Source organism: Filicampus tigris, chromosome 2 (assembly GCF_054856515.1).
Source record: "Filicampus tigris isolate MCC_2025a chromosome 2, RoL_Ftig_1.0, whole genome shotgun sequence".
Taxonomy (NCBI): domain Eukaryota; kingdom Metazoa; phylum Chordata; class Actinopteri; order Syngnathiformes; family Syngnathidae; genus Filicampus; species Filicampus tigris.
This window is the reverse complement of record NC_141218.1, coordinates 8790785-8818556: the sequence shown is the minus strand read 5'-3', so window position 1 is coordinate 8818556 and position 27772 is coordinate 8790785. Positions and strand designations below refer to the sequence as shown.

Sequence of the window (27772 nt, the reverse complement as noted above, 5' to 3'; positions counted from 1 at the left end):
TTTATTTCAGTACAAAGACACTCGAATGGCAGTTGCCAGTTTGCACATTAACACAGCATCAAACTGCAACAAAGACATTTATCATACAAAACAAATATGTGTGCTGGTGATTTATGTTGGAATGCACCTTATTCAATGTAACTGCTTTGTTTCATATACATAGTATATTGTTTGATATATTGAGGCTATACAGTTGCGCTAGTAACGTATCATGCATGAATATGAATATAATACATTTTTCTTAATATAAGAAACACAAGCTATTTACATTATCTTACATCATTCTGAAAACATTTTTTTAAATAATGTCCAAATAAAAGTTATTCTTGTACTTTGTATGTGTGAAATGTAACAAACGTTAGCGCTTGTCGTTCAGAGACGTTGAAAATAAAATAATGAAAAACTTTTCAAAGAAAAAGTGTTCAACTAATCTGCCAATTGCACGGGGATTTATGCTAAACCTAGCATAGCCTAGCCTATCTGTGGTAGCATGAAGCTAAACTGACGCGGCTGAGCGACTGTTGACCTCTCGTCTACGGGGCGACCACAAGAGACCAACGACAAGAAGCTTGTCCCTAAAAGCTCTGGAAGAACTGCAGCGAGAGCTCATATCCCAGAAACATGGTGGCGCTCATGGGGAAGCCTCGGATTGCGTTCACTGATGCGCCACGGAAGAACACCTGCACACGCACAAGCACACAAACATATTAACACACAGCGTTAAATGGTGTCCTATTCAAATTTGGAATATAGTTGTAATAAACATCCACACATGTTGTTAAAACCTGCTGACATTTGATGCTAAACCTGTAAACCCATTCACACCTGGTGTTGAAATCTGTTCAAAGTTATGTAGAAAACATGTTCCCGGCTGTCATTAAAACCTTTTCACACTTGGTGTTCACAGCTGATGTTTAACCCTGCTGGTAAAACACATTCATGTGAGGGGTTAAAGCCTGTTCACGCTGATTAAACATATTTAAACCGGTCCTAGAACTTGTTCACTGTAGATATGGAAACATGTTCAAAAGTGGTGTTTAAACATGTTCACACAAGGTGTTAAAACTGTTCAAACCAGGTGTTTCAACAGTTCACAACTGATGTTAAAACTAATTCATATCAGGTGTTTAACTCTGGTGTTTTAAACCTGTTCACATCTGGTGTTAAAAGCTGACACTTGGTGTTGAACAGTTCACACCAGGTGCTAAAAGCTGTTTCCACGTGTTGTTTGAACATGTCCGTGGTCATCCATTCCAGCTGAAACCTGAGAAAACCAGGACTTCGGCAACGTCTTCCAGGAAATTCCACCTAATGGTGTCATATGGCATTGAAGGCGCTGACGGCGGCATCCAGCAGAGGGCGCCATCGTGCTCACCTGCACTCCTTCCGTCTTGTAGCTGTGCAGGATGCAGTGAAGGACGCCGTTGTACTTCCTGTGCAGGTGAGCGTCCGCCTGCAGGCGACTCTTAACCACGTCGGCGGGCGTGGCCGTCACCCAGGAAATGGAACCTGCCAAAAAAAAAAAGTTTGAAGTCGCTCACCTGACGATTATGTCAAAGTGCATTACGGGTTTAATGTGGTGCAAAGTACAAACATGAGTGAAAGTTGGCCATGTTTTTGTCTTTTGGGTAAACAAAGCAAGCCGCCATGTGGTTTGTCTGGCAAAATGGATTCCAGATGACAACCGGCTGACACGTGAGCCGATGTTGGGAAAAAAAAAAACAAAAAGAAGCAAACAAACAGTGTGCTTATGCAAACATCTGCTTGAGAGCACAACATAAAGTCGCAAAAGTCCAAAACGACGTCCAGTCATGTGTGCACTCGGTACCCCAAACAAACTTCAGTCCACGTGCATGTCTTTGAAATAAAATTTATGATGCGTCTTTGGTGAAGTTATGGGTGAAAAGTATCATCTGGCTTTTAGGGGTATTATTATTGGTCTTCAATATTTCTTTATGTACTAGAAGTGTATTGACTGTCTTCCAAGTGTTTAATGTGTCTATGATTTGTATTATTTGTCTGTGGAGTATATTTTACGTAATTATTAAATTAATACTAACATCAACTAATAATAATAATAATAATAGTAATAATAATAATAATAATAAATTAATTAGTAAATAAAATTAATAGACAGATTTTTAAAAATGACTCCGATTTGCCACTTAATTGAAATAATTTTTTTAACAGATATATTTGAGAATAAAGCTTGTTTTTATTAACAATAAAATTTGTTTTTATAAAGAATAAAGTAAAGACAACCTTTTTGACTTATGATAATTATGTCACCTAACATAAATGGGCTTCTTGTTCTTCATATATATTTTTTCTAAAGACAGTTTTTCCCGACTTTACTGAACATAAATGTAAATATATTTTTAATAAAATCTAAAATACAGACAGTCTATTTTACTTGACATATCTAACTACTAATGTTGCAGTGGTAAAACTCAACACTGTACATTGTTGTATATAATAAATATGATTAAATTTGAGGATTTCCTGCAGTCGCACAATCTGTTTAAATGCACACTGCGCTTCAATCCATGTGTTTTTTTGTTTTTTTTACATATGGTTATTGATACAGAGTATGCAACAAACCTTAATATTTTTGTTTGAAGTTGGCACAAACTCAAAACAGTGACTTGGTTGGATATAATTAACATTTCAGACCTGCTATTCCTCCGGCTAGCCAGATGGCGCAGGGGTGAGGTGCCGCGGCGTCGTCTGATTTGAGGAGGTCGCAGAAGATGGCGTAGGGCACGAAGTAGAGGGCGTAGCCGGGGATGTCCCTGAGGAGCATGGCCCCGCCCCCGCGGTATAGGCCCTGTAGGCCGTCGCGTTGCAAGACACTGCCGATGCAGTGGAGCGGCCCACGGTACGCGCCGCCGCAGCCACCGTTGGACACGTGCAGCGAGCGCACGCCCGCCGGTGCTGCTGCCGCCATGTTGTGAGAAACGCCGCCCGCCAACTGGAAACTCTCTGAATATAAAAAAAAAAAAAAAAAAACCCTTTTCTCACAACTTGTCAACCATCAAAAAACGCTCATTTCTCATTCTGGGATTGATGCAGTGAAAAATAGAAGAAATCAACATATTATACAGAATTGTATGTACAATAGATTAAAATTGTTTTACAATCGTTTCAACAATTCCAGTCAACCATTTTCAGGAAGCAATGCAAAAAAATTCAAGAAATATTTCCACGGGCCTTATATGGTATTTTGCACACCATCCCTGCCATAAAGCAAAACCAGATCATCAATGTTTCACACAGTGGCTGCAAAAGGTGTTTACTAATTAACGAACACCTCCACTATGTTATGAAAAGTTCATTTGAAGTAAAATCTTAACAGATAAGATCACGTGTGTGTACGTGTGTATGCGTGTGTGCGCGCGCACGTGTAACATTAACAGCAGTCAGTAACACATGCGCGTTGAGGTCAGAACCACGTCTGCAAAACTTAATACTGCTCCTTGACATGCGATCGTGGTGGGCCGGTCACAGCCATCCGGCATTTCCCATCCAAAATATCTCAAATAAAAAATAAAAAAAACAAAGAAACATGCAATACAAGCAGGCAAAATTGCCACGCTGTTGGCAATTTTGCCTGCTTGTATTGCTTCCATGTGTCTTTCCACAGCACAAAAACCTTTGAAATGAGGAAATCTTGTTTGAATGAACCAAATCTTTTTTCTGGCTGCCTGCTGCAACCAAAACTTTGCACGAGATGTAAACTTGGATTGCTGCTGATGATTCTCGCCGCTTTACATCCAAATAAGTGTGTTGTACAGCGGTGCCTCGAGATACGAGCAGTCGTTCGGCCGATTACTCAGTCGTACATTTTTTTTTATCCTCTGCATGGAAAGAATAAGATTACTGATGAGCTGAGAGGAGTTAAGGCGTGTCAATGAGCAGGATATCCGTCTTACGCTGACCTAAGGTGGGACACCATTGAATTGATGCAGTGTGACGAAATCTGCTTGATTCTTAATAGAATGATGTCATTAATTTGCGTTTTTCAATAGTACAAGTACAATATTATGGATGGGGTATTTTTCCTGATTAAAAACACTGCAACATTTTTTGTTGTTTTGTAAGGAGGAAGACTGGAACAGATAATGAGAATTTCCGTTCGTTTCAGTGGGAGAAAAGGAGGATTGGAGATGTGCTTTTTATCTTCATACTTGTTTTGCTGTTTAGGATCTTCTTTTACCGTATAGTCCTTTTCTCAACTGCTTATACAATCTATTAATACATAATACGTATAGTTGTGTTTGCTAATGCAACTCTGCTGACTACTGTTGCTGCTTTGCATATCCATACTTGTTTTGTATACATACTAAAGCATTCTTCTTAACTGCTTATAAAGAGTTAATTGATTCATTTTTGTTGTGTTTGCTACACTGCTGACTATTCTTGCTGCTTCTTGTTCATATCTTCATTTTTTTCTTATATTTGGACTACTTTTTCATACATGTACAATTGTGTTTGTGACAACAACGCTGCTGACTATTGTTGCTGCTGTTCATCTACACTGCTTATAGTATTGCCGGTGTCTGTCATTGTCAACTGCAGTTATTCGTACATGCCTGTTTTTGCTACAGACAACGCTGACGACCAATGATGCTGCTCTCCTCAGTCACTTCTGTTTACATGCATACTATTTATTGGTTATACTGTATACTGCTTGTACGTATACAGAGTATTTATACAATGGATAGTTGTTTTTTTGCGACATACAATACTGCTGACTATTGCTGCTGCTGCTCTCCATGTCACCATCTCTATCTACAGTGTCTATTTACTGTGTGTGTTACTTTTACACAGACAATTTACAACAGTATTAACTATTCACGTACAATTGCTACAAACAATGCTGCCGACTATTGCTGCTGCTGCCATCCACATCCAACTTACCCGCCAGCACGGCCGCGTGCGTCTGCATCTGCAGGCGGATCTTGACCAGGTCGACGGGAGCGCCCAGGCCCACCGACACCAAGCCGGTCAGCATGCTGGCCGCCGCCACGTCGCTCATGCTGGCAGGGTGGCGCTCGTCGCCGTAGCGACGCTTGCAGATAACGCGCTGCATGTTGCTGAAGAAGCCGAACACCAACGAGTTGTACGCAGTGATGGTGGCCAGGGGGAAAGACATGCCTTTGAAGAAGCCCCGCACCTGACCCCAACACAACATACACGCATGGTTCTTACGGCGTTATTCATAATACAGTAAATACATTACATACATACGAAAAATACATAAACAAATAAATCATTCCATACAATTAATCTAATCAACTTGAAGTGGAAAAATGGCAAATGCAACAAGTATTTGGTTAATAACAAAATAATTTTCAAACTTGTTCTTAAATTTGACAGCGTAATTAATGAAGAAACCAAATAAAATACATAAATATAATATAAAATATTTTTTTAATTTGAATTTTAAGCCCAACATCTTTGTACTCATACTCAACAACGTCAACTTCACTGACACCAATGAAGAGTTCAAATGCAAAAGCCGGCCTTTTAATTTCTTCAAACTTATACACTTGATAAAAACAATTCGCTGGACTAATTTTACTCCTTTCAACAAAACGGGAGATTTCATCTTTGAACTCTGCAAATGTTCCAACTTGCTAAATATTTCTGGTTTCGGACAAAGGTGTGTATATCATCGGCATACCGTCTCCTTCCTGTAGATGTTGATGATGCAGTCTACCATGTTCTTGGAGCCTTTTCCTGCCTGCAGTCGCGTCTGCCAAAGCCACACAGTCAGTGCACGCACAAGATTTTATTCAGGTATTTTGCAATTCTTTTTTTTTTCTTTTTACCTTGACAGTGTCAAGAGGATGTCCCACCACCACACTGGATGCACCTGCACACACACACACACACACACACACACACATGAGCACAACTGATCGTAAACAGGTCAAATATAGCAAAATAAGCTTTTCCGACTTTCCTTAAGCACCAACAACTAGCTTGTTAAAGCAATACTGTCATTTGACCGTTTTTGTTGATTATAGCGGCACCATGTGGACAAAAGCGGTAGTGTTTTGACGAATGTCAATCACATTTCCCGTGAGCGCCAGCGTGTAGTGTCGTGAAATCCTGAGATCTCGGTGGCCTGAATTACATTCCTATTTCCAGTGGCTGTGTGAAAGATGAACAGCAATGAGGTAATTAATCTAATTTTGTTGAAACAATACTTTTGTTTTTTTGGGGGGGCTTCTGCCATGACACCAGTAATAGCGCGTAGATGTTTGAATCGACTTCCGTCCTTATAGCGAAAGGAGGAAGTGACGTATGCCGTAAAGCAATTCAGGACATTCAGGGGCGCCAGGGTTACTGCCCCCTCCTCAAAGTGACTTAATGCTAGCAAAAACGATACAGACCCCCTAGGGCATGACAAAAGTCACATTCAACTAGTTATAAGTCAATGTTTCATCAAAAGAGTTGTGAACATTTTTTATTAAGGTCAAATACTTGCCCAGGGTTGCTTTAACTTCTGCATCCTTTATTTTTAATCACCACATGTCCATCCATCCTTCTTTATTTTACAGTTTTGATGAGCAAATGAGATAAATTCATATTCGACATTCATCTTATTTCGGGACGGCCCCGATTGACCTCAAGCTATCAATAACAACACGGCAGGCGCGCCTAAGGGCCACACATGCACATTCATTGGTGTGTGTTATCATGGGCACCTTATTTAGCCACTTCAACATATTACAAACATTTTAATATGAAGTAAAATAAACAAGTAATAATGTCCACAAATTATTTAAATGTATCCCCAAAATGTTGACCTTTTCATGTCGCTGAATAGAGTACTCACACACATGCAAGTATATCAAACCAATGCACACACATATTACAGAAATACACAAATAAATGAAACATGCGTGACACAAACACATGCACAGAATCACAAAAACGACACATTCCCAAATCACATACTCATAAAGAAACACACACACAAAGACACATTAAATGGATCACAAATGTAGTTTGCATCGCAACGTGTTGTTAATTTTTTGGGGCACTCTCAATGATCAAAATAACACGAAAACACACACGTAAACTCAAAACTGTTACTGATATTTTGACCTTTTGGTGTGGCTAAATAGAGTACACACACACGCACGCACACGCACGCGCAAAACGAACATACAGTAGTCTGCATCATATTGTGGTGTGACGTTCCATAATATTTTGAGCTAAACACACGCGCACGCACGCACACAAGTGTCGTCCACTAACCTCCGACCCACCCGGCGAGGAAATCGTCCATCCGGAAGCTCTTGGAAGCCATTTTTCGCCTTTTCACTCTTCAAATTTCATCCGAAAGCATACGCAGACACGCTCACACAAAGAACACACGAGTTTGTAGTGATCGCAGGTCGGCGCGTGTGTATGTTTGTGTTGTGAGTCCAGCGAGAGGCAACACGAAGCTTTGATTGCAAAGCGCGCAGCCCTCAGCCGGGCCGGCGGCCAATGAAAGCGCGAGCCAGGCTCCTCCTAGCCAATCGGATGCCAGCTGGACTAATCTGCCAGCCAATGGACGCGTGATACGCAAATGAGCCATGAGGAAGACAAGCCAGCACAAATATATACAGTATATACAATAATATACATATACAGTATATATACTGTATTTTAATTATTGTTTTATGTTTTATTTACACAGTTTGATATCATTATTATATCTTAGATTCTATGTAAATTATATTTTTTTAAAAAATACTTTAAAAAATTATATGAAAAAGTTTTTATCAAGAGGTGTTAATTGAACAATATGTTAATTATTATGCTTATTCTAGTGGACTGCATCACAATAGGAGATGTTCCTAATGTTTAGACACTTTTGTAGAACATCTCTTGATCTGACTGCAAGTGCAATAATATACATATTATACAATTCATTTTCAAAAAATCATCTTCATAAAAACTGATTATTTTGTTTCCTTTTTTGGGGGGATTATTTTTCTCTATAAATAATAAGGCTATTTTTGCTCTTATTTAGCAGACGTGAATATTTGACCCCGTTGGTCTGTTTCATGTGAACCAATAAAAATTAAACAAAACAAGAGACAGCATTACACAAGCAAGGCAAAAGCAAATAAAAAACACATGTTTGGCAATTCGACTAGTTTGTGTTTGCATGTCTTCTCTTTTGCGTCAACTATAGTCCTTAATTCTAATTTAAAGTTTAATTGAAATATTAATTTGTGATCAGATAGCAAAAATATTGAATGAGAAGGTCAATATATTTTCTCGGTACAAACAATCATTGATGTGGTGAAACTTCCAATAAACAAATGTGATGTTTTGCTGTATGACAGTTCAAAGTTCATTTCCACGGTTTCAATCAATAGTTGTGTGTGTTAGCGCCCCCTAGCACGGACCGTCCTCTTCCATAAGTCGACAGGACATTTCTCATTGTGTGTATTTTGCTCACTTTTCACTTCAGACTGAGAGCGGGCGGGGCTTCTAGTGAAGTGACCCCCGGTGTGTTAAATATTATGTCGTTTATCAGCACAAACACGACATTGGTGTAAAGTCATCAACCTTCAGGTTAGTGGCGGTCATTGGCGGACACAACCACAGTTAACCCAAGAATGCAGAATTGCAGTTTTTTTTTGTGTGTGAAAATTTGAGGATTTGGGGAATGTGAGGTAGAAAAATGTCCACATTTTTTTGAACACTGTGAAGTTAGGATGGTCTGAATTTGTGCTTCCAAATGTGGAACCAGAAGCTAAATGGTAAACATCTCTTAAATGTAAGAATTTTACTGTGAATATTCGGAGCAAGGGGAAAAGTGACATGTGGTTGTCAAGTTGACTTGAATTTTGTGAACATTTTAATGTTGGAATGGTTTTATTCAGTAAAAGTAATGTAGAAGGAGGAGTAAATATGGCAACCACTTAATTTGGGATTTTACTGTGAAAAGTGTGACCGTACTTTATCTGCAGATTTTTTTCCTGCGTTGTGCCAAGTACCAAAATGGCTGTAATGTTGAACTGGAAAAAAAAAAAGAAAAATACTTTGGGACTTAACACAATTCCATTTCAGAGTCTCTACTTTCTAACTTCGACTTAAGTACAGGATTTGAATCATTACTTCTACTTCTACCTGCAGCGTCTACTATATTGACACAAGTAACTGAGTATTGCGTGTAAGTACTTTTGCCACTTCTGAAGTTAATGTTTCAGCTCAGTTTGGGTTAACTGCTCAAGCGCAGCCCCCTCATGCCCTCCACCTCCTGAGATAAGCGCTTGATAGCACGCAAACGTCACGCTTGGACGGAAAGTTCCAGAAAAACAAAGCGGCTGCTGCCCGTAGCATATACTGAAAATTACATTGCCATGGGCTTCAATGCTAGTTAAAAGAATATCACGGCTCAGCTTCAGAAAACAGGTTAGCCGTGATTGGTCGTTACCTGAGCCCTGAGCTGTTGTGATGTCATTTTCAGTCAACAGAAGTGACAAAATGGCCGCTCCCTGAGATGTCTAAAATAGGTGGATTTTGCTGCGTAAATATTCCACAAACGCAATATTTATCAGAATGCCTTGTTTCAACTAGTGGACTTGCAGAACATATTATTGAAAAAAACATGTTTGAGTTGACTTCCTATTTAAGTGCACTCCATTTAACATCTACCATTTTGATCAAATTGGATTTTTCATTTGTTGAACTATGAAGCTGCTTTGGGGAAAAGTACAATAAGTAACTAATTCAAGTTCATCCAGTACTCGCTCGTTAACGTGAAAACCAATTGTGAACGCAGATTTTGGGTGTGAGTACGAACTCTTCAGAGATTCGATTTAACTATTTACAACTCAAACAGTATAACATTTCTCTTCATAATGGATAATTCATTTTTAGAAGAAATAATGGTTTCTTCCATCTTGTGCTCTGTGGCAAGGTCCAAATTGTGAACATACCCAATTAATGATCTCCAAGTAACTGCTTTAAAAATGGCCATCTTACTACAGATTGCTCTTGCTTTGGTTCTGAACGCAAAGATGGGATTTAACTGCTTGTTCAGGGCAGGGGTGGCTTTGTTCTAATGAGAAAAAGCACCTGGCCACCCCGATATCTTGAAAAATCATGACATATTTCTTTTATCCTATTTTACACCAGTTAATTAAAATAACTGTAATATGTAAAGTGGGGGCTGTGACTTAAAGGGAAAGTCAACCCAAACATATTTTTTTCAAGAATATGTTCTATGCAAGCCCACTAGTTCAGTTAATCCAGCCGTTTTTAGTTTGGAGTGTTTAATAAATTAAAGTCGTAAAATTTTGAAATGGCACATGTATGCTAAAAAATGTGAATATATTGTGAATATTTTGACCAACATATTTAGATACTGTATGTGAGAGGTTCACAATACTCAGAAGTCCTCAGATGACCTTCGGCTGGTAAAAATATGGTAAATATGACCCACATATGCGTGTGTGTTTGTGTGTGTGTGTGTGTGTGTGTGTGTGGGTGTGTGTGTGGGGGGGGTGTGTGTGAGTGTGTGCATGTGAGTGGGTCTCGTTTCAACCTGTAAACGTTTTACGTCCATAACACGGCTCTCATTTCTCGCAGCGCGCTGACCCGTGTTGTACAGTCTACTTATTAACATAAATCATACTTTGCTGCACTGTGATTTGCAATGTGTTATTTATAGACATGCACACACACACACACACACCCACACACACACACCCAAACACACACACATACACACGCAAACACACACTGATACATTTGATACTGGAATTCAATTCCACGGTTTATTTAAAACTCGTGGTTCATCCAAAGATCACAACAACAAAAATAGTACATACTGTATGGACGAGTAAATACTGACAAACCTTATGAATGAGGATAAGAAAAAAAAATACTTTTCCCTTCCACTGTGTCCCAATGCTTTTTCCCATATTTTCTTCACTTTTTTCACAGCTAGAGTTCCTATACTTAACTTTACGTTTCACTTCCTGCGTCCCATTATTTCTGTCCGAATGCAACAGTTTGGTGACTTTTCATTGTTATGTCCATATTTACTTCACTACTTTACTTGTGCCCCACCATACTTTCATCCAAAATCAACATTCTTTATTATTTATTTCCTGTATCGGCGTCCCAATTTTAATTCCCTTTTGAAAATTCCATTTTCATTTCCTGCATGTATAACAATACTTTTGTCTATATTTTCTTCAGTTTTCACTTTCTAAAGGTGCCCCAATACTTTTGTCCACATTTGTCTTCACATTTTACTTCCTGTAGATGTCCAAATTTTTTATCCCATCCTTTAGGTGTCCCAAAACCTTTGTCCACATTTCTATTCACGTTTTACTTCCTGTGAGTGATCCAATACTTTCGTCCAATCGCCCCCCCCACACATCCTTTAGGCGTCCCAATACTTTTGTCCATTTTTCCTTTTCACGTCCTCTACTTTTCTCAATACTTTTAATATATTTTCTTCAGTTTTCACTTCCTAAAGGTGCCCCAATACTTTTGTCCACATTTGTCTTCATATTTTACTTCCTGTAGATGTTCCAATACTTTAGTCAAAAATTTTTTATCCCATCCTTTAGGTGTCCCAAAACCTTTGTCCACATTTCCATTCACTTTTTACTTCCTGTGAGTGTTCCAATACTTTCATCCAATCGCGCCCCCCACACATCCTTTAGGCGTCCCAATACTTGTGTCCATTTTTCCTTTTCACGTCCTCCACTTTTCTCAATACTTTCACATTTCACTCCAAATTTTTGTGCACATCCCCTTCACGTTCTGAAAGTGTCCCAACACTTTTGTCTAGTGTAGTGTGGGTGAAAATGTGAATATAGGTCAGTTAAAAAAAATGTATTAAAAAAATCTCATTGGCACAAGCGTTTAATTGCTAACAGTTGTCGTTTTTATTTATTTGCTTGTATAACAGTTTATTTGATGCTCTTTTCTTCCTTTGTTTGTCCACAGGAGGAATGCGGAGGCCAGGCATTTGAATCCATCCATCCATCCATTATCTGTACCGCTTCTCCTCACAAGGGTCGCGGGGCGTGCTGGAGCCTATCCCAGCTGTCTTCGGGCAGTAGGCGGGGGACACCCTGAATTGGTTGCCAGCCAATCGCAGGGCACACAGAGACAAACATCCGCACTCACAATCACACCTAGGGGCAATTTTAGAAAGTCCAATCAACTTAACCATGCATGTTTTTGGAATGTGGGAGGAAACCGGAGTACCCGGAGAAAACCCACGCAGGCACGGGGAGAACATGCAAACTCCACACAGGGAGGCCGGGGCCGGGATCGAACCCACGACCTCTGAACTGTGAGGCGGACGTGCTAACCAGTCGCCCACCGTGCGGCCGCATTTGAATCCATCTATTTTTAATAAAAAGCAGATTAAAAAGAGTCAAAATGTTTGCTGGTCTTTGTTTGAAGACAAGATAATAAGGGAAGGGAAGATGCACGAACTGACAACCTTTTTTAAGTGGAGGGTGTTCCTAATGAAGTGTCTGAAAAGAAGTTTTTATTCACTGTGCCAAGGTATCCAAATCATGTGATGTTGCATATATATTGTAAACTTTTTGACTTTTAATTAAGTGAAGCAGTTAAATGAGTACTTCTACTTTGAGCGTCATCTTTTTCACCTTCCACTTAAGTGCGAGTTCTTTTGTTGCCTCTGGCTTCCCGACATGTCGCGGCCCTCTTGGCGCCCACGTGGCTCTGACACTTGATTGGTTGCCGGGCCCAGGTGCAATTGACAAGCAAGACATGCACGTGTCGCCGTGGCAACATCACCCAAATGTGACATTGGACTTCCAGAGAACATCTGTACATGATACATATGTATCATATGAGCATGTGATAACACCATGTGACCTCAGGCTGATAACGGGCTGGTTATCGCACACGCCGCCGCAGTGTAAATAACATTTTATTTTTGAGAGGATATGTGGTGGACTTTGTCTTTAGCGATTGTGTGTGTGTGTGTGAAGTGGAAACACAGCGGAAACATCTGCAAGTGTTCACTGTGTAGGCAAAGGCAAAAATGTTTGGAGCTCACTTGAAAGGAAAAATAATGACAATCAGTACTCATCTGGCTTTTGAACATTGAATTGAGCAAAACAAATCCAAGCAAAAACAGCTAAGAGATTGAATTTTGGTGGCAATCAATTCCATTTGAAACTTTGTCACAGGCCAAAATTTTCTGGCCAAAATCCTTCAAATCAAAATATCCAGCATCCAGTGCGTTTTGCAATGTAGCTTTTTAATTATTTTTGTGTGTCATGACTTCTCTCTTTGTGGCTTGGGTTGCTGTTTATTTCTTGTTGATATGTGTGTCTTTTCACGATGAACACAATTTCGTGTCAATCGAACAAACTCAGTCGGCATGTGTTATTCCTCTCTCTATGACTTGGGTGGGTTGTCATAATGAGCAAGTATTTCAAGTTAATCAGATGCAGTGGTGGTGGAGCAGCTTCAGTTTTGGTGGTGACTGAGGTCATTTCCTGAGGAGTTTGCTCAATTTCGACCCGAAAAAGTATCAAAAATCACTAAACCTGCACATTCACATTCAAAGCAAAATATCTGGCTACCTGAGTGTTCTTTGTTGATTCGTGTGTGTCCAGTCATGATACAATACGCCTGCCAGATTTTCTGTGAATCGGCTGTACTCACTCAGCATGCGTAACTCCTCTCTATGAAACTTGGGTTTCTGTTTACATCTTACTGATTTTTGTGGATTCTGTTGCTAAGCATGAGCACACTGATCATGAACCAGTTTTAGTCTTGGTAGTGAAATCCCAAAGGAGTTTGTCGAATTTTGAAAAATGTCGAAATTTCAAAAATTACACACACTCATCATGACACAAAGACAAAAAAAGAAATGGCACACAATTATGATACACAATCACAAAAGTGAAACCCATTCATGTCACAAACAGACACAGACACACACACACACACACACACACACACACGTAAACAATCATATATATAGACACACACTTATGACACCCAAACACGATCACACAAATGACAAAAAGACACATGATCACCAGGGTTATTATAGTTTTGGATTATTCATTTTAGTTCAGTTTTTATTTCGTTTTGACTTTTTATTTTTTATTCAGTTAGTTTTAATGAGTTTTTAGAAAATATTTGTTAGTTTTTATTAGTTAACGCACTAATGACACGTGCACACTCACACATTCGCACACAAAATGACACACCAAGGACACACAAACGCACGATTACAAAGCACACACTTATGACAGTCACACAATATCTGTTACAAAACACACTAATGACAGACAGTCGGTCACACAATATCTATCTCACAATTTGTGAACGCTCATTCAAGAGTGTGCGTGTCCAGTGGTTGTCCACCAGATGGCACCGCTGCCAAACAAAATGCTGTTCACCAATTTCGAAGAAGCAAAGTCCAACATGGCGACGCTGAAGTAGGTAAATGTTCTTAATCAAACTCTTTTATCCTGCCAAATACCGGCGGGAGCACATTTCGGTGTGTTTTAAATATTGACATCACTTCCATACCCCATTCGTGTTAGAGTGAACGTTCAAGCAGAAGAAGTGTCCTCTTCAAAAGCTGATTAAAAAGAAGAATCTTCATGTTGTAAGGCGGGGCAAAGTCTCTAAGCTTTTTAAGAAAGACACGACAAGTTATGCTGTTGTTGTTGTTTTGTTTGTTTTTTAATTAACAACCAACAGTCCAGTAAATTATTGTCGGCTTTGAATCTTGAACACTGCCACGCAAAGTTTCCGGTGGTAATGCAACGTCAGGTCCTGATTATTTTGGGGCATACGTTTTAGGATCACTAGCTAGCTTGATAGCTAACGGAAATTAATTAGTAACTAATTATTTTTCAAAAAATTGATTGTTCATATTTAAGGTAAAATGTGACGTTAAAGTCACATTTTGATGTGTTGTATGAAAGTAGTTGTGGATGTTAAGTGTCTCCCCCCACCCGTCAAATGTGAAATTAAACACCTAAATTAATCTTTGGTTATCTCACTATTTGTTAAAGTCTGGTAGCGAAAGCTCCCTATCACGATGCTTTTGAACTCTTTCAAATTGAGGAGGTGAAAATGCACAATGTCTGCTTTAAAAAAAGAAAATTAAAGAAGTTTGATGCAGATTGAATCCAAAAAGTGTAGGATCCACCAGCGGCCACCAGGGCGCACCGTGACTTCACCTTGGACGTCATTCCTTTTCTTTTCTTTCTTTCTGTTTTTTTTTTTTTTTACCATCCAACGATTTTGTAAAAGCCTTTTTTCCCTCTCTCTTTTGTCCTGACGTGTCAATGTCACCTTTCCCATTAGGAAGAAGCACCTGGCTGCATGCGTGTCACGGAGCCTGGAAACTACACCGAATTCCTAAACAAGAAGAAGAAGAAGACAAGGAATTCTGAGATAGAGGATGGACACACACGCACGCACGAAAAGGTACAACACACTCGTCTACCCAAGTGTGTGTGTATATGCCCTGTATGATTAATGTGCAGCCAACAAAGGAACTGCTCATGTGTGCAACACGCAAACACAAATGAACACACAAATGATGAAAACGCACGCGCGCACTCTCTCTCTCTTTCTCTCTCTTTCTCTCTCTCTCTTTCTCTCTCTCTGTCTCTTTCTCTCTCTCTGTCTCTTTCTCCCTCTCCCTCTCTGTCTCTCTCTCTCTCTCTCTTTCTCTCTCTCTCTCTCACTTACAGTGGACATTAACAAACAGAAATGTGCACGGCAACGACACACACACACAAAAGATACACGTACACAAAGACAAACACTAATGTAACCAACATTTGAAGGAATGATTAAAAACACATACCAACACAAATGACACTCACACATACTCAAAGAACACAATATTACACAAATTGCACAAATACAGAAATGACAAATGCACACAATTAAACTAACATACAAAAGACAATCAATCACAGAGACAAAAACACACATAATAATCGCATAAATTACACACACACAAACACAAATGACAAGATCATGCAAACGACACGAACACAAAAAGACACACGATAACACGTACACACACAGTCGCAAAGCAACACACAAATGAAACAAGATCACAAATGCCAAAACCACACAACACAAATTGACAAGACTCACAGACACAAGTTACACAAACACACACAAACGCAAAAATCCCACACGCTCACAAATGACAATCATACAAATTACGTACGCGCACACACACACACACACACACACACACACACACACACACAGATATCACAGACTCAGTGAGGGATATTTTTTAGTATAAACATATACATTACATTGTTGCTGTTCATTATTGCGAGTGAGTCAAAAGCACCTCTGCTGGTTACCAGTCAGTAATGCATCCCATTTTGACTCCACATGTGATTCATAAACAATCAATCAATCAAATTCCATCATGCCTTAACCATTGATTACTGTCGGCTGTGACATCACTGTACTTAAGGAAGCAGAGCTTGGCTGATTTTAAGAATGTTGGAATTCTTTTGTTGGAATGTTTTGGTATTATCTTGTCTTATTTTATTTTATTTGATCTTAACTTGTTGAATATGATCGAGCGGAGCCATTGTAAAGGTGAAATACTTCTACTACTAGGCTGTAAATCTGCCTGCGCGTTCGTCATTAGCGCTAGCCTGACTAGCCGTAGCATCATCAGCAGACATTGGTCAATATGCTTTATTTGTATGTGTTGTATGCTTTATTTGTATGCGTTGGAATGTTCACTTTAATGCGATGTCTGTAACGCGGAAACATCATTCATGTAAAAATAAGAAAATGAAAAAAAATCGAGATAAGTATTTTTCCCATGTGATACTTGACCTTTTAAAGCCTACACATAATCACTGTGACATTTTTTCCACATTTTCATGTTATGAAAGCATGCAGGAACATATCTGTGGTGTTAAAAAGCGGTTAACTGTAGGATACGTTGAGGAATAAACATGAGGAATGTTCTTGTTGACGTGTCTCCAAATCCAGGTATGAAAAACTTGTTGCATCCTTCCCAAAAAGAGTCATGGTTGTTCTAGCTCAAAATGGTGCTTCTGCTCAATAACATGCGTCAGGGTCTATTTCAGTTTTTCTTTTTTAATAAATATGCAAACATTTCAGTTTTTTTCTGTCAAAATGGGGTGCTGAGTGTACATTAATGAGAAATAAAATGAACTTTTTATATTTTGGCTGCAATGGCACAGAAAGTGATCTCAAGGGGTCTGAATACTTTCCATAGCCACTGTACATTTGTGGTGGTTGGTTGATGGTAAACTTTGTACTTGTTTGCGCTGTATATCTCGTCCGCGCTTATGTAAAGCAGACTCGGGCCTCTGGCGGCGTTGAGGGTGAGCGCGCTTAATGCGGAGTGACAGTCGCTAAAGCCAATAGGCCGCCTGTCCTGTGGCGCCGGCGTGCGCGCGGCCGCGCATATCAGCTGGGTGCTAAATATGTTGACGCCGTGTCGCTCGCCGCTAGCTTGTCTCTCAAAGAAAATAAAAAACGTTGCTTTTTGTATATGCGCTGGCCAAAGGCTAAATGGCAACAAAGACATACATATTTAGCATTTGAAGCGTTATAATTTTTTTCAATTGTATGTTTTATTAGTGTAATATTTGTACTAGGGCCTACCCAAATGGAATGTTTTAGGGCCGATTTCGCAGAATCAAATTCCGATAACTGATAAATTGTCCAATTAATGAAAAAACAAAATACTGTATAAAATAACTTTTTTGTTTCCAAACGCTTAAATCAGCAAATCGATGAATTGCAGGCAGATCATTTCACTGTTTTGTCCTTTAGTATTTGTTTGACTTTATGATAAATCAGACTATTTATTTATTTATGTATTTATTTATTTATGTATGTTTGTATGTATGTATTTTCTTTTGCTGTTTTTTTGTTTTGGGGTGTTCTAAAAAAACAAAAAACAAAAAAACATCTGATTTTTGGCCATTTTAAAAGAACTAATACCAGGCCCTAATTTTTACATTGGCTGGAGAATTTTAGCATTTTTTGTGTCCATTTGTGACGGTCCATGCAGTCTTTTTATTGTTATTGTAGTGTCTTTCCCACTCCTGACTTTCTTCCAGCTTGTGATTGGGTGAACTCACTTGACGTCATGTGACCTGTTCGCGCTCACTTGTGGCTTTTATTAAAACAACTTCCAGCAGGAGGCACTGTTGGGTGACAGTGATGACATCATGAACATCACATGTGAGCCCAGATGAGGATAACCAATCGAGTTGGCCGTCCTCTAGCCGACTCACATGATTGGCGGGCGGGCGCTCTGACATCTTGAGGTGTCGCGTGCGACGTTTGACATTTGCACTCACCCAAACATGACCACTTTTCCCCCCCCCTTTTTTGGGTTTGTTTGCGCTGGAGGTTGTCTTGGCGCCACGCTTGAAAAGCGGCGACCTTCACCGCGGTGGCATGTTGAGTCGTCAGTCGGCGAACTTTGCCCGCGGGGTCGCCGGCGTCACGGTCGCCTCCATTTTGTTCGTACCATCGACATTGACGCTCGCGTTTCTTATTTAAATCACATGTGATGATGATGATGATGATATGGGATGGATGTGATGTTACTTATTTTTTTGTGTGTTTTTATGTAGTTTTGCGATATTTGTCATGTTTTTTGTGTGACGTTTTTTGTGGCTTTTTGTTTTGCATATTTGTGTTTTTATCATGCTTTTGTTTCTTTCGTTGTGTCTTTGTTTCTTTGTATTTGTTAGTTTTTTTTCTGTTTTGTATGTTTTTGGTGTATTTCTTTTTTTGTGTGTGATGATTTATTTATGCATCTGTCATGTTTTTCAATTTGTTTGTTTTTGTGTGTTTCCAAAGTCTTTGTGTACTTTTTTACCGTTACCTTTTTATTTGCTTTTTTTGTGTCTATGTTTTGTGTTATTTAGTTAATGTGCATTGTTTTGTTTTTTTGTTTTTTTGTTTTGCTCTTGTGCTGGAATTGTGTTGAATTTGTATTTCTTTGTGTTTTGGATAGTTTGTATAATTTTATATTTGTATTGTGTTTTGTGTTGTTTGTGTGTTTCTCTTGTTTTTTGCCTGTGCCTCCGCAGTTTGCGGCTATTGGTTTTTCTTGTTTAGCTTGTGTATGTTTTGTCTTTTTGGTGTATTTTTGTATTGTTTTAATGTTCATTGTTGTTTTTTTCGTGCTGTTTGGTGTTGTTTCATTGTGAGTTTTTGTTTCTTTTCATGTTTGTCTTGTTTTCTTCTTATATTTTGCTTTGTGTGTATTAGTGTTTTTGTCTTTTCTTTTAATCTCTATTGTATTCTTTTTATATTATTACTGTGTTGTATTTTTTGTTTAGGGATATTTGTGTATTTCTCTTGTTTTTGTGTTGTGGGTTCAATTCATTTTTTTAATTTTTTTTATTTTTCATTTTTTTGTGTGATGTTATTTATTTATTTGTTTTTTGTGTATTTATGTTAATTTTAGCTGGTGGCTTGCGTGTCTGTGTTTTTGTGTCCTTTGTGTTGTTTCTGTGTGTCCATTTTTATGGTTTTTGTTTTTGTTTTTTTGTTTGCTGTATCTGTTTTGTGTGTCTTGTTGTATGTTTTATTATTATTGTATTTTTGCATATATCTATATAGTTTTCCTTGTGTGCAATGTTTATTTGATTTGTTTATTGTCTGTATAATTTGTTTCTGTGTTGTCGCTTTTAGCTTTTCACTGTTGTGTGTTTGTGTACTTTGAGCAGTGACAGTTGGGCTCACACACCTGTCGGGGAGTTTGCGGTCCTGGCGGGCATGCCAGGCCGGGCGTGGGCTGCCGCAAGTTATCGTGGGAGAGGCAAAAGCTCCCAGAGCATCTGCCGAAGTTGCGCTTGCCTGTTGTGGGCAACTTGTTGCGTCAGATGACCTAAAGTACTTTTTAAATGCTACGGGAGGGCAACAAAGCCCCCGTTTGTTTGGCCGTTGGAATCATCAGAAAGTCTTAAGTAGAAAAGACACAACAATTATGAAGCCATCCAAGCACTAAATGTGCATTTTTGTTGTTTGTACATGTACAGTTGTGCCTTGATACGACTTAAATCCATTCTGTGACCGCAATCATCTCAAATTATCGTTCCCTTATTGAAAATGAATGGAAATGCCAATTAGCCATTCTAGCATCCACCCCTAAAAACAAACATTCTTGTCTTTGTGTTTTTTAAGAAGCAAAAACACTGTAATATTACACTCTACGAAAGCATAAAGTAATCGTATCATTAAATACAAAGGTAAGAATCAAACAGTTGGTGCGTTGTGATTTAATGTTACAATTCTCTCCATTGTGTTGTTTAGTTTAGCTTATTCTGCATCAATCTAAAATCAAACTGTCAAAAATACACGTCAACCAAAGGAGCTAATTGCTGATTGTTTCTTCTGGTGTGCCCAACTTGGTCACCGGAAGGCAGTATAATACTGTGCAGTCATGCAGACACCAACGAAGAATAACAATATCAATCAATCAATCACATTTTATTTATATAGCACTTTTCATACATAAAAATGCAACTCAAAGTGCTTTAAAACATTCAAAGCAAAACATAGAATTATCTTCAATCAAAAGAAAAGATAAATTATTTAAAAGTTGTTGAAAGCCAAACTAAAAAGGTGTGTCTTGAGCTTCCTCTTAAAAATATCAACAGTCTCTGCAGACCTGACATCCTCTGGCAGGCTATTCCAAAGGTGAGGACCAAAACGGCTGAATGCAGCCTCGCCATGCAGTTTGGTCCTCACCCTTGGAATAAATAAAAGGCCCGCGCCAGAGGACCTCAGGATCCGCGAGGGCTGGTATGATAAAAGCAAATCAGATAAATAAGATGGCCCAAGACCATTAACACATTTATAAACTAATAAAAGTACTTTAAAATCGATCCTGAAACACACAGGGTCATCATCATCTACTCCTATGTAAATGGCTCAGTATGATGCTGTAATATTAGTTATCAGCCTGAATTTGAATTGTTAGCATCAAGTTAATCTGAAGTTTCTATGCCAATCCAACAACCTCTTAAGCCGGATCACTCGTATCACAAGGCGCCATTGCACTAGCTGGGCTAGCTTCGCACTCTTTGGTAAGTAGCATAGCGGGGATAGTATCGTGTTTATTAGCGTTATGAGCTGCCGATCACATCTGGCTGAGGCAAGCATTCATTAACTCATCATTAGCATTAGCATTACCGTATCTTTATTAGTCACTGGACGAGTTGGGAATGGAAAGGTTTTTTTTTTTTTTTTTTTGTGTGTGCGTGTGTGTTCCCGAGGCTTTTGGCGGATGACGCGTGAGTGAGCGAGTGGACTGGACGTGCGTCCGTCACACTGGAAGTGAGCTCACTTGTCTTCACGGCAAAGCCTCAAAGGTCAAAGACTTCACTGATAACATCGACCTGACACACACGCGTCGTGATGTCACTCTTGTCTTCCTCGGGCCTTCAGAGGGTGAGGAAGACCATGGTACGAAAGATGGAGCGCGAGGAAGAGAAGGGGGATGTCATTTTGAGAGGGTGAGTACTGGGCAAAGGAAGAAGAGGTGTGGGGAAAAAGGGGTGAGTGTGTGGAAAAAGACAAGCGGGTGAAGAGAAGGAGGAAAATGAGGAAGACGGGAATAAGGGGTGAGGAAGAGGATGAATCGGAAAAGGAGGACAGGAAGGGTGGGAAGAAAAGATGAGTAAGAGAAAGATGAGTGAAGATGTAAGGAAGAAGGGATGAGGTAGAATAATGAAGAAGAGGAAGACGGGATGAGGATATTATTATTTATAGAGCACATTTACTGACCAAAGTGCTGCACATATTAAAAAATACCACTATGAATACACAATAGGTAAAAAGTACAAATCAAAACAATAAGATGCAAATGTCCAGCTGATCTCGTGTTAAATGCCAGCGAGAAGAAATGTGTAGGTTTAGGTCCTTTGACCGCAAACGTCATGTCACCTCTGGTTTTGTGTTACCACTTTTTGCTTACCCAGTTTAAAAAAAAAACTTAAATCATGAAGTCAAGGTTCTGAGGAACGCCAAGCTCGGTGGCATGGTCAGCTTCACCAAACACAGTTGCTTCACTTTTATTCTCGTTTAGGTTCAGAAAGTTAAATTTCCGCAAAGCTTCCACTTCCTTCATACTCTTTTGAAAAGACTGGAGCAAGCCACCTTTGGAGGTGAGTGGCATATAAAGTATATCTGTATATCATCAGCAAAACAATGAAGTGGCGATATATAAGGAAAAACAAGACCGGGCATAGTATAGCGCCTTGGGGCACTCCACACGTGAAGCCTGCTTTGAAGAAGGTATGAAGAGTAGAGCGGGTGAGGAAGAGGATGATGGCCAGGGTGAGGAGGAGGAGAAGGAATGGGGGTGATGGTGAAGGAGGATACAATGGGGTGATGAGGAGCGTGAGAAGGGTTCGAGGAGGAGGAGGGTGGCAAGAAAGAAGGGAAGAGGAAGAGTACAATGAGGAAGATGAGGGTGAGTGAGTGGGGGTGAGGAGAAGGGTAAGGGAAAAGAAGGAAGAGAAGGGTGTTGAAGAGGTAGACTTCAAGGAGGAAGAGGATGTGAGGAGGATGAGGAAGAAGGGATGAGGAAGACTAGGACAAGTGAAAGGGACCATCATGAGTCATTCTGAACTGGGCAATTGACACCACTAAAGCAGTGCATCTTGGGAAAATGATCCCCATTTAACCTTCAGCCAGCGATGGCTTCAAACATTTACGTTGGACCAAATTGAGGCCGGCGAGTCCAAAGTGCGCGTTCACCACTCACCAGTAGATGCTCACGTGCTTTTCAATCACTGATATCCACATTTTCAAATCATCATCATCGAAATCATTATTTGGCGCTGCGCAGACAGCCCAGTGAAAGCCAAGCGTCTTAAAAGCGATGCTCGAAATATTCATGTCAGCTCAACACAGCGACTGGCACGCACATACAAATGTATCCGTGTGTGTGCGTGCCTGCCTACATGTTCGTATACGGAATTCATGTTGTGGTTTCTGTGCATTGATATGTGCATCCAATATTTATAGTGTGTGTGTGTGTGTGCACTGCACTTGCATGTGTGTGTGCGCGCGCGCATCAGTGTCAACATACTAGCATGAATATTAATGAGTATCATGACCCGCGCTGGAGCACACGCATGAATTCTCATTTAGTCACATGACTCCAAGGGAATGTAAACACTCAGGTTGGATTGAATAGCAACAAAAATGCACTTTTGCGAGGCCTCCACGCCAATGGAGGGCAGCCTATTCGGGAACGGAAAGCGAATGTGCTCTTTTATATCCGTGTTGGCGTGTTGAGTGGGTGGTGGTTTCCGATATGTTGTCCGCCTGACACGTCACTTTTTTTTTCCCCATCTTAGCTCTCCCTTCACAAGTAGAATCCTAATTGCAATACCCGAGTATCATCAAGTCGTTGTCATAACGATAGCTATACTCTGCACTAGCCCAAGCAGAGTTGTAAACAAAGACTCGGGTCTTTGTGTAACTAATACTCAAGTAGTCATGTATGCATGTATTCATGTAAGCGATACTGGATGTAACTAATACTCAGGTATTAATATAACTAAGACTCAGGTGTTCATGTACGGAACTATTATTAGGGATTTAACTCATACGCAGGTGTCATTTTCAGTCAACAGAAGTGACAAAATGGCCGCCCCCTGAGATGGCAAAAAACGGGTGGATTTGGCTGCTTAACTCATATTTCATATTAATTATATTGCATTGTTTCAACTAATGGGTCTGCATAGAACATATTCTTGAAAAAAATTTGTTTGGGTTGACTTCAGCGCAGACAAAGTTACAAGCATTGTTCAATGTGTGAGTGTGCGTCTGTGCATGATGATAAATAAAACTGCAGTAAGTAAACTCAAGTTTCTTTTGTTCCACAATGAAAAATGCCAACAAAAACGCATAAAATGTTTGTTTTAATAATTATTGTCTAAAAATAAAATACTAACAATTGTGAAGAAGTAAACACACAATAATTACTGTACACATTGCATTATTGGTGTGTTGGATCTGTGCCTTTAAGGGGTGCGGCTTAGCGATGTTAGATGCTGGAGTTGGACTTTGCACCTTGCCAGTGTTGTTGATTTATAATTTTATTTGACTGTTTGTCCCATTCGATAAAAGGTGACCCTGGCTCTCCTTGCCAACTGCCAGGGCATCACAGTAGCTTTTTGATGCATTTATTCATTTTACTCCCCCCCCCCCCGCCAGAAAACGGAGCGATGGTCGGCTGGTGAGTGTAAAAAGTGGCAAGTTGTGGCCCTCCCAAGTCAAGGTAGCAGCGCAGTCCCAAAAAAAAAAAAAAAAAAAAAGTCCTTCTCGCTTTCCTCCCGCGAGCGCTCACTGCCTCAGGCCAGGCTGCCTCCACTCGCCTAATTGCTGAGCGTGCATGCGTGCGCGTGTGTGGCTGCTGCAGTTCTATCGATAAAAAGTGCTCAATGGTCCTACCGATGGAGGCCTCCCTCCCTCCCTCCCTCTCTCTCAATTGCTTTGTCTTTCTGTCTCGCTCTCCCACATCCCTTTTCTTCCTCTCTTTCTCTTTCTTTCTATCATTCCCCCCTCCCTCTGTCTCTTTTGCCCCACTCGCCCACTCTCTCTCCCTTTTCACCCTTCTATTCTCTCTATCTCTACCTGTCTCTACCTCCTTCTCCATTTCTCTCACTCTCTCCCCTTCGCTATCTCCCTGTCACCCCTTCTCTCTCCTTGCTCGTTCTCCCCCTTTACCCCGCTCGCTCGCCTCTCTCCCGTTCATCCTCTCGCCCTATCTCCCTCCCTCTCTTTCTTCTCCTTCCCTTAATTCTCCCGCTTTCTCTCCCCCTAATTTTCTCTCATCGCTCCCGCTCTGTCTCCCACTCCCCTTCCCCTCTATCCGTGTTTCTCTCTCCCCCTCCTTCTTTCCCATCCCACTCTTTCTCCCTCTTACTCTTTCCCTCAATAACCTCTCCCTCTCTCCTGCCCTCTTTCTGCCTTTCCTTTGACTCTCTCTCCATCTCACTCCCTCCCCACTCTCTATCTTTCTATCTGACCCACTCTCTCTCCCACCCCTCTTTTCTTCCATCCTCTCTCTCTGTCTCCATTCTCTCTCCAGCCGTTCTCTCTCCCTAACTCTCTCACTCACTTCTCTCCCCTCTCCCTGTTCCGTTTCTCGGAGATCTACATCGAACACTCTTCCTCTCTTTCTCCACTTTCTCCCCCCTCATCTCTCTGTCCATCATCCCCTCTCTGTTTCTTTCTCTTTGACTCCCCCGAACTGTCTCTCTCCACCTGACCCGTTCTTTCTCCCCATTCCCAGTCTCTCGCACTTTCTGTCTCACCCGGTGCCTCTCCCTCTTTCTCTCTCGCTCAATCGACCCCCCCCCCCCCATTCGACTCCCCCCACCCCGGCCTGTCTCGACGCAGGCCATCAGTGAGATGGATGCTGAAGATGCTGATGGATGTTGAAGATTTACGGCGTATGATTGATGGAGCGGTCGTCCCCTCAGAGATGTTCATCTGCTCCACGGCTCCATCATCACTCAGCTTGACTGCATTTCCTCTTCCTCCTCCTCCTCGTCCTCTTTTCGTCTTCTACTTCCTCCCCCCGCGGTTAGGAAGTAGTTTGGCTGCAAAAGCGCAAACCTTACTGTCGTCTTCTCCTCTAAGTGCCACGTGGCGGACCTTGCCGTGTCTGGTTGCCTCGGTAACTGTCCTACTCCTCTCTGGTTTCGATTCACTCCCGCTCACTTCCAGTATCTTTGAGTGACAACCCCGACGGACCGGGCAGAAAGACGGACGGACGGAAAGACGGTCACTGCGGCAACCGCAGGCTGGAAGATGGCCTGTCAGTCAAAATCATGTGGGCTTGACAATCTGCCCTCTGTCACTTTGATTGACGGCTTGAAAAGGTCATCGCCCAGGGAGTGCGCCGGCGTGACTCCACTGATGAGCACATGACAACATGGCCGACACATGTAGCGTGTTAGCGAGATGAGGGGAAAAAAGAGCTGGGTGGACGATGGTGAGGGGAAAAAGGTAGAGGAGAAACTGATCATAGTGACGGTGTAATAGGAGTGCTTGTTGTCCAGTAATGGTAGTAGAATCTCTGTTGTGGGTAGATTGTTGTTCATTAGTGGTAGGAGGGAATATGTTGTGTCTAGATTATTGGCAAGTAGTGGTAGTAGAGACTATGTTGTGAGTACATTGTTGACCAGTATTGTTGTTCGGCACTGTGTTATTGGTAGCTTGTTGTCCAGTAGCGGAAGTAGAAATTGTGTTGTGGGTAGCCTGTTGTCCATCAATGTTAGTCGAGACTGTGGTGAATGTAGATTGTTGTCCAGTAGTGGTAGTAGAGACAACGACGTGAGTAGATTGTTGACCAGCAGTGGTAGTAGAGACAGTGTGCTGAGTAGATTGTTGTTTAGTAGCGGTAATAGTGACTGCGTTGTAGCTAGATCAACAAGATCAGAAAACAATCTGCTTGTCGCAACTCACACACACATTTTTATTTATTTATGCGCCACCTTTTCTTGGAACTAAGAAATTACATGTAAAAATAGAAGAACCACAAATATTGTATTATAGCTGAAATAATATTTATGCATATTTATGATTGATTGATTGATTGAGTTGTTGTGTCCTGTCGTATGTGGAGTATTGACAGACAGAAAAAAGCTTGTATCAAGAGAAATTAAGCAAATCTCAGAAGAGGAAAAATGAAACAAAAGCAAACTTGGGATTGAATTGAATTTGCGTCTTCTCCAACCGGCGGTTATGCATTCAATTCTCCAATCAGATTTTCCACACAAAAAAAAAGAATGGAGATTTCTTTTAAGGCCCCATCGCCTCATCCATCCCACAAGAAGGCGACGCGAGCGAAGCGCGTGCGATTGCAGTGAAAGCGAGGTTAGCGAGGGACGAGAGCAGGCTGCAGCGGCTGCGAGGACGCGAGGGAGCGCGTCGCGTGGCTAGGGCCCAAAACGGATGCGTCGCTGAAGCGGAGCTGACACCACTCATCAGGTCGCTTTAGCGGGGGTGACACACCTGAGCGCCCGCCGGCTTCACTCCGCCCGCGTTTGCTCGCTATTTGTCTCCTGCAGGCGGGAAATGCCTCCGCCGTGTCCTCATCAAACATTCAAGCCTCGCTGCTGCTGCTGCGTGCCGGTGTGAAACTCCAGTCCCCTTTTCCACCGCCTTCGCAAAGCACCGCCGGAATGTCTTCGTGTGTGCCTTTCAGAAAAAGTCGGTAGAGTTGACGTTGACGCAGCTGTTGTGACTTGCAGTCGTCAAATACACTCATGCCTTGAGATATGAGTGACTATTTGCAGCTCGAGTTCAATCTAAAAGTAAACATAAAACCAAGAGAACCAACTTTGTGTTTTGAAAACAGCCATACTGCGTTGCTTTGAACGGTACATCTTAATTCAAATTTTTCTTTGAAAATCTAATTGACATGCTAACGGTTAGCGTAGATAGTTGCGGTTTTAGACGCAATGGATATTTGAACAGCTGCGAGGAGCTATAAAGGGCTACGCCGCGGTACTTGCATGTTGGGATACTGACACATAAGAAAATAACCCTCTAAAATGTATATATGTTTTGGCCAAGCCTTGTGTGTGCAGTTTCATGAGTATTAACCCAGGTTTAGACCCTCAAAACCGCATCATTTTTCATTTCAAACAATACATCGCCATGGAAACAGCATGTGAATAAACAAAAATTAACTTAACAATCACATTTCATCTTA

General features: G+C 40.8%; 1 protein-coding gene and 1 long non-coding RNA gene across 5 annotated transcripts; one reads left to right on the top strand and one right to left on the bottom strand.

Annotated features, from left to right (window-relative positions):
- On the bottom strand, nucleotides 1-7458 carry slc25a48 (solute carrier family 25 member 48). The gene is made up of 7 exons (XM_086022266.1): nucleotides 7273-7458; nucleotides 5835-5878; nucleotides 5687-5758; nucleotides 4921-5176; nucleotides 2674-2982; nucleotides 1376-1509; nucleotides 1-680 (listed from the first exon to the last, which is right to left on the bottom strand). The coding sequence occupies exons 1-7, from the start codon at nucleotides 7322-7324 to the stop codon at nucleotides 576-578; spliced, it is 972 nt and encodes a 323-aa protein (XP_085878392.1). The 5' UTR covers nucleotides 7325-7458; the 3' UTR covers nucleotides 1-575.
- A 6930-nt stretch (nucleotides 7459-14388) lies between these two features.
- LOC147151293 (uncharacterized) lies at nucleotides 14389-20109 on the top strand. 4 transcript variants are annotated; one of them, XR_015089776.1, is made up of 3 exons: nucleotides 14389-14471; nucleotides 15352-15474; nucleotides 19758-20109. It is a non-coding gene; the product is annotated as an uncharacterized LOC147151293 (long non-coding RNA). The 4 variants fall into 4 exon arrangements; XR_015089774.1 differs by having other exon boundaries at nucleotides 14406-14475; XR_015089773.1 differs by having other exon boundaries at nucleotides 14406-14475; nucleotides 19755-20109.
- Nucleotides 20110-27772: the final 7663 nt, after the last annotated feature.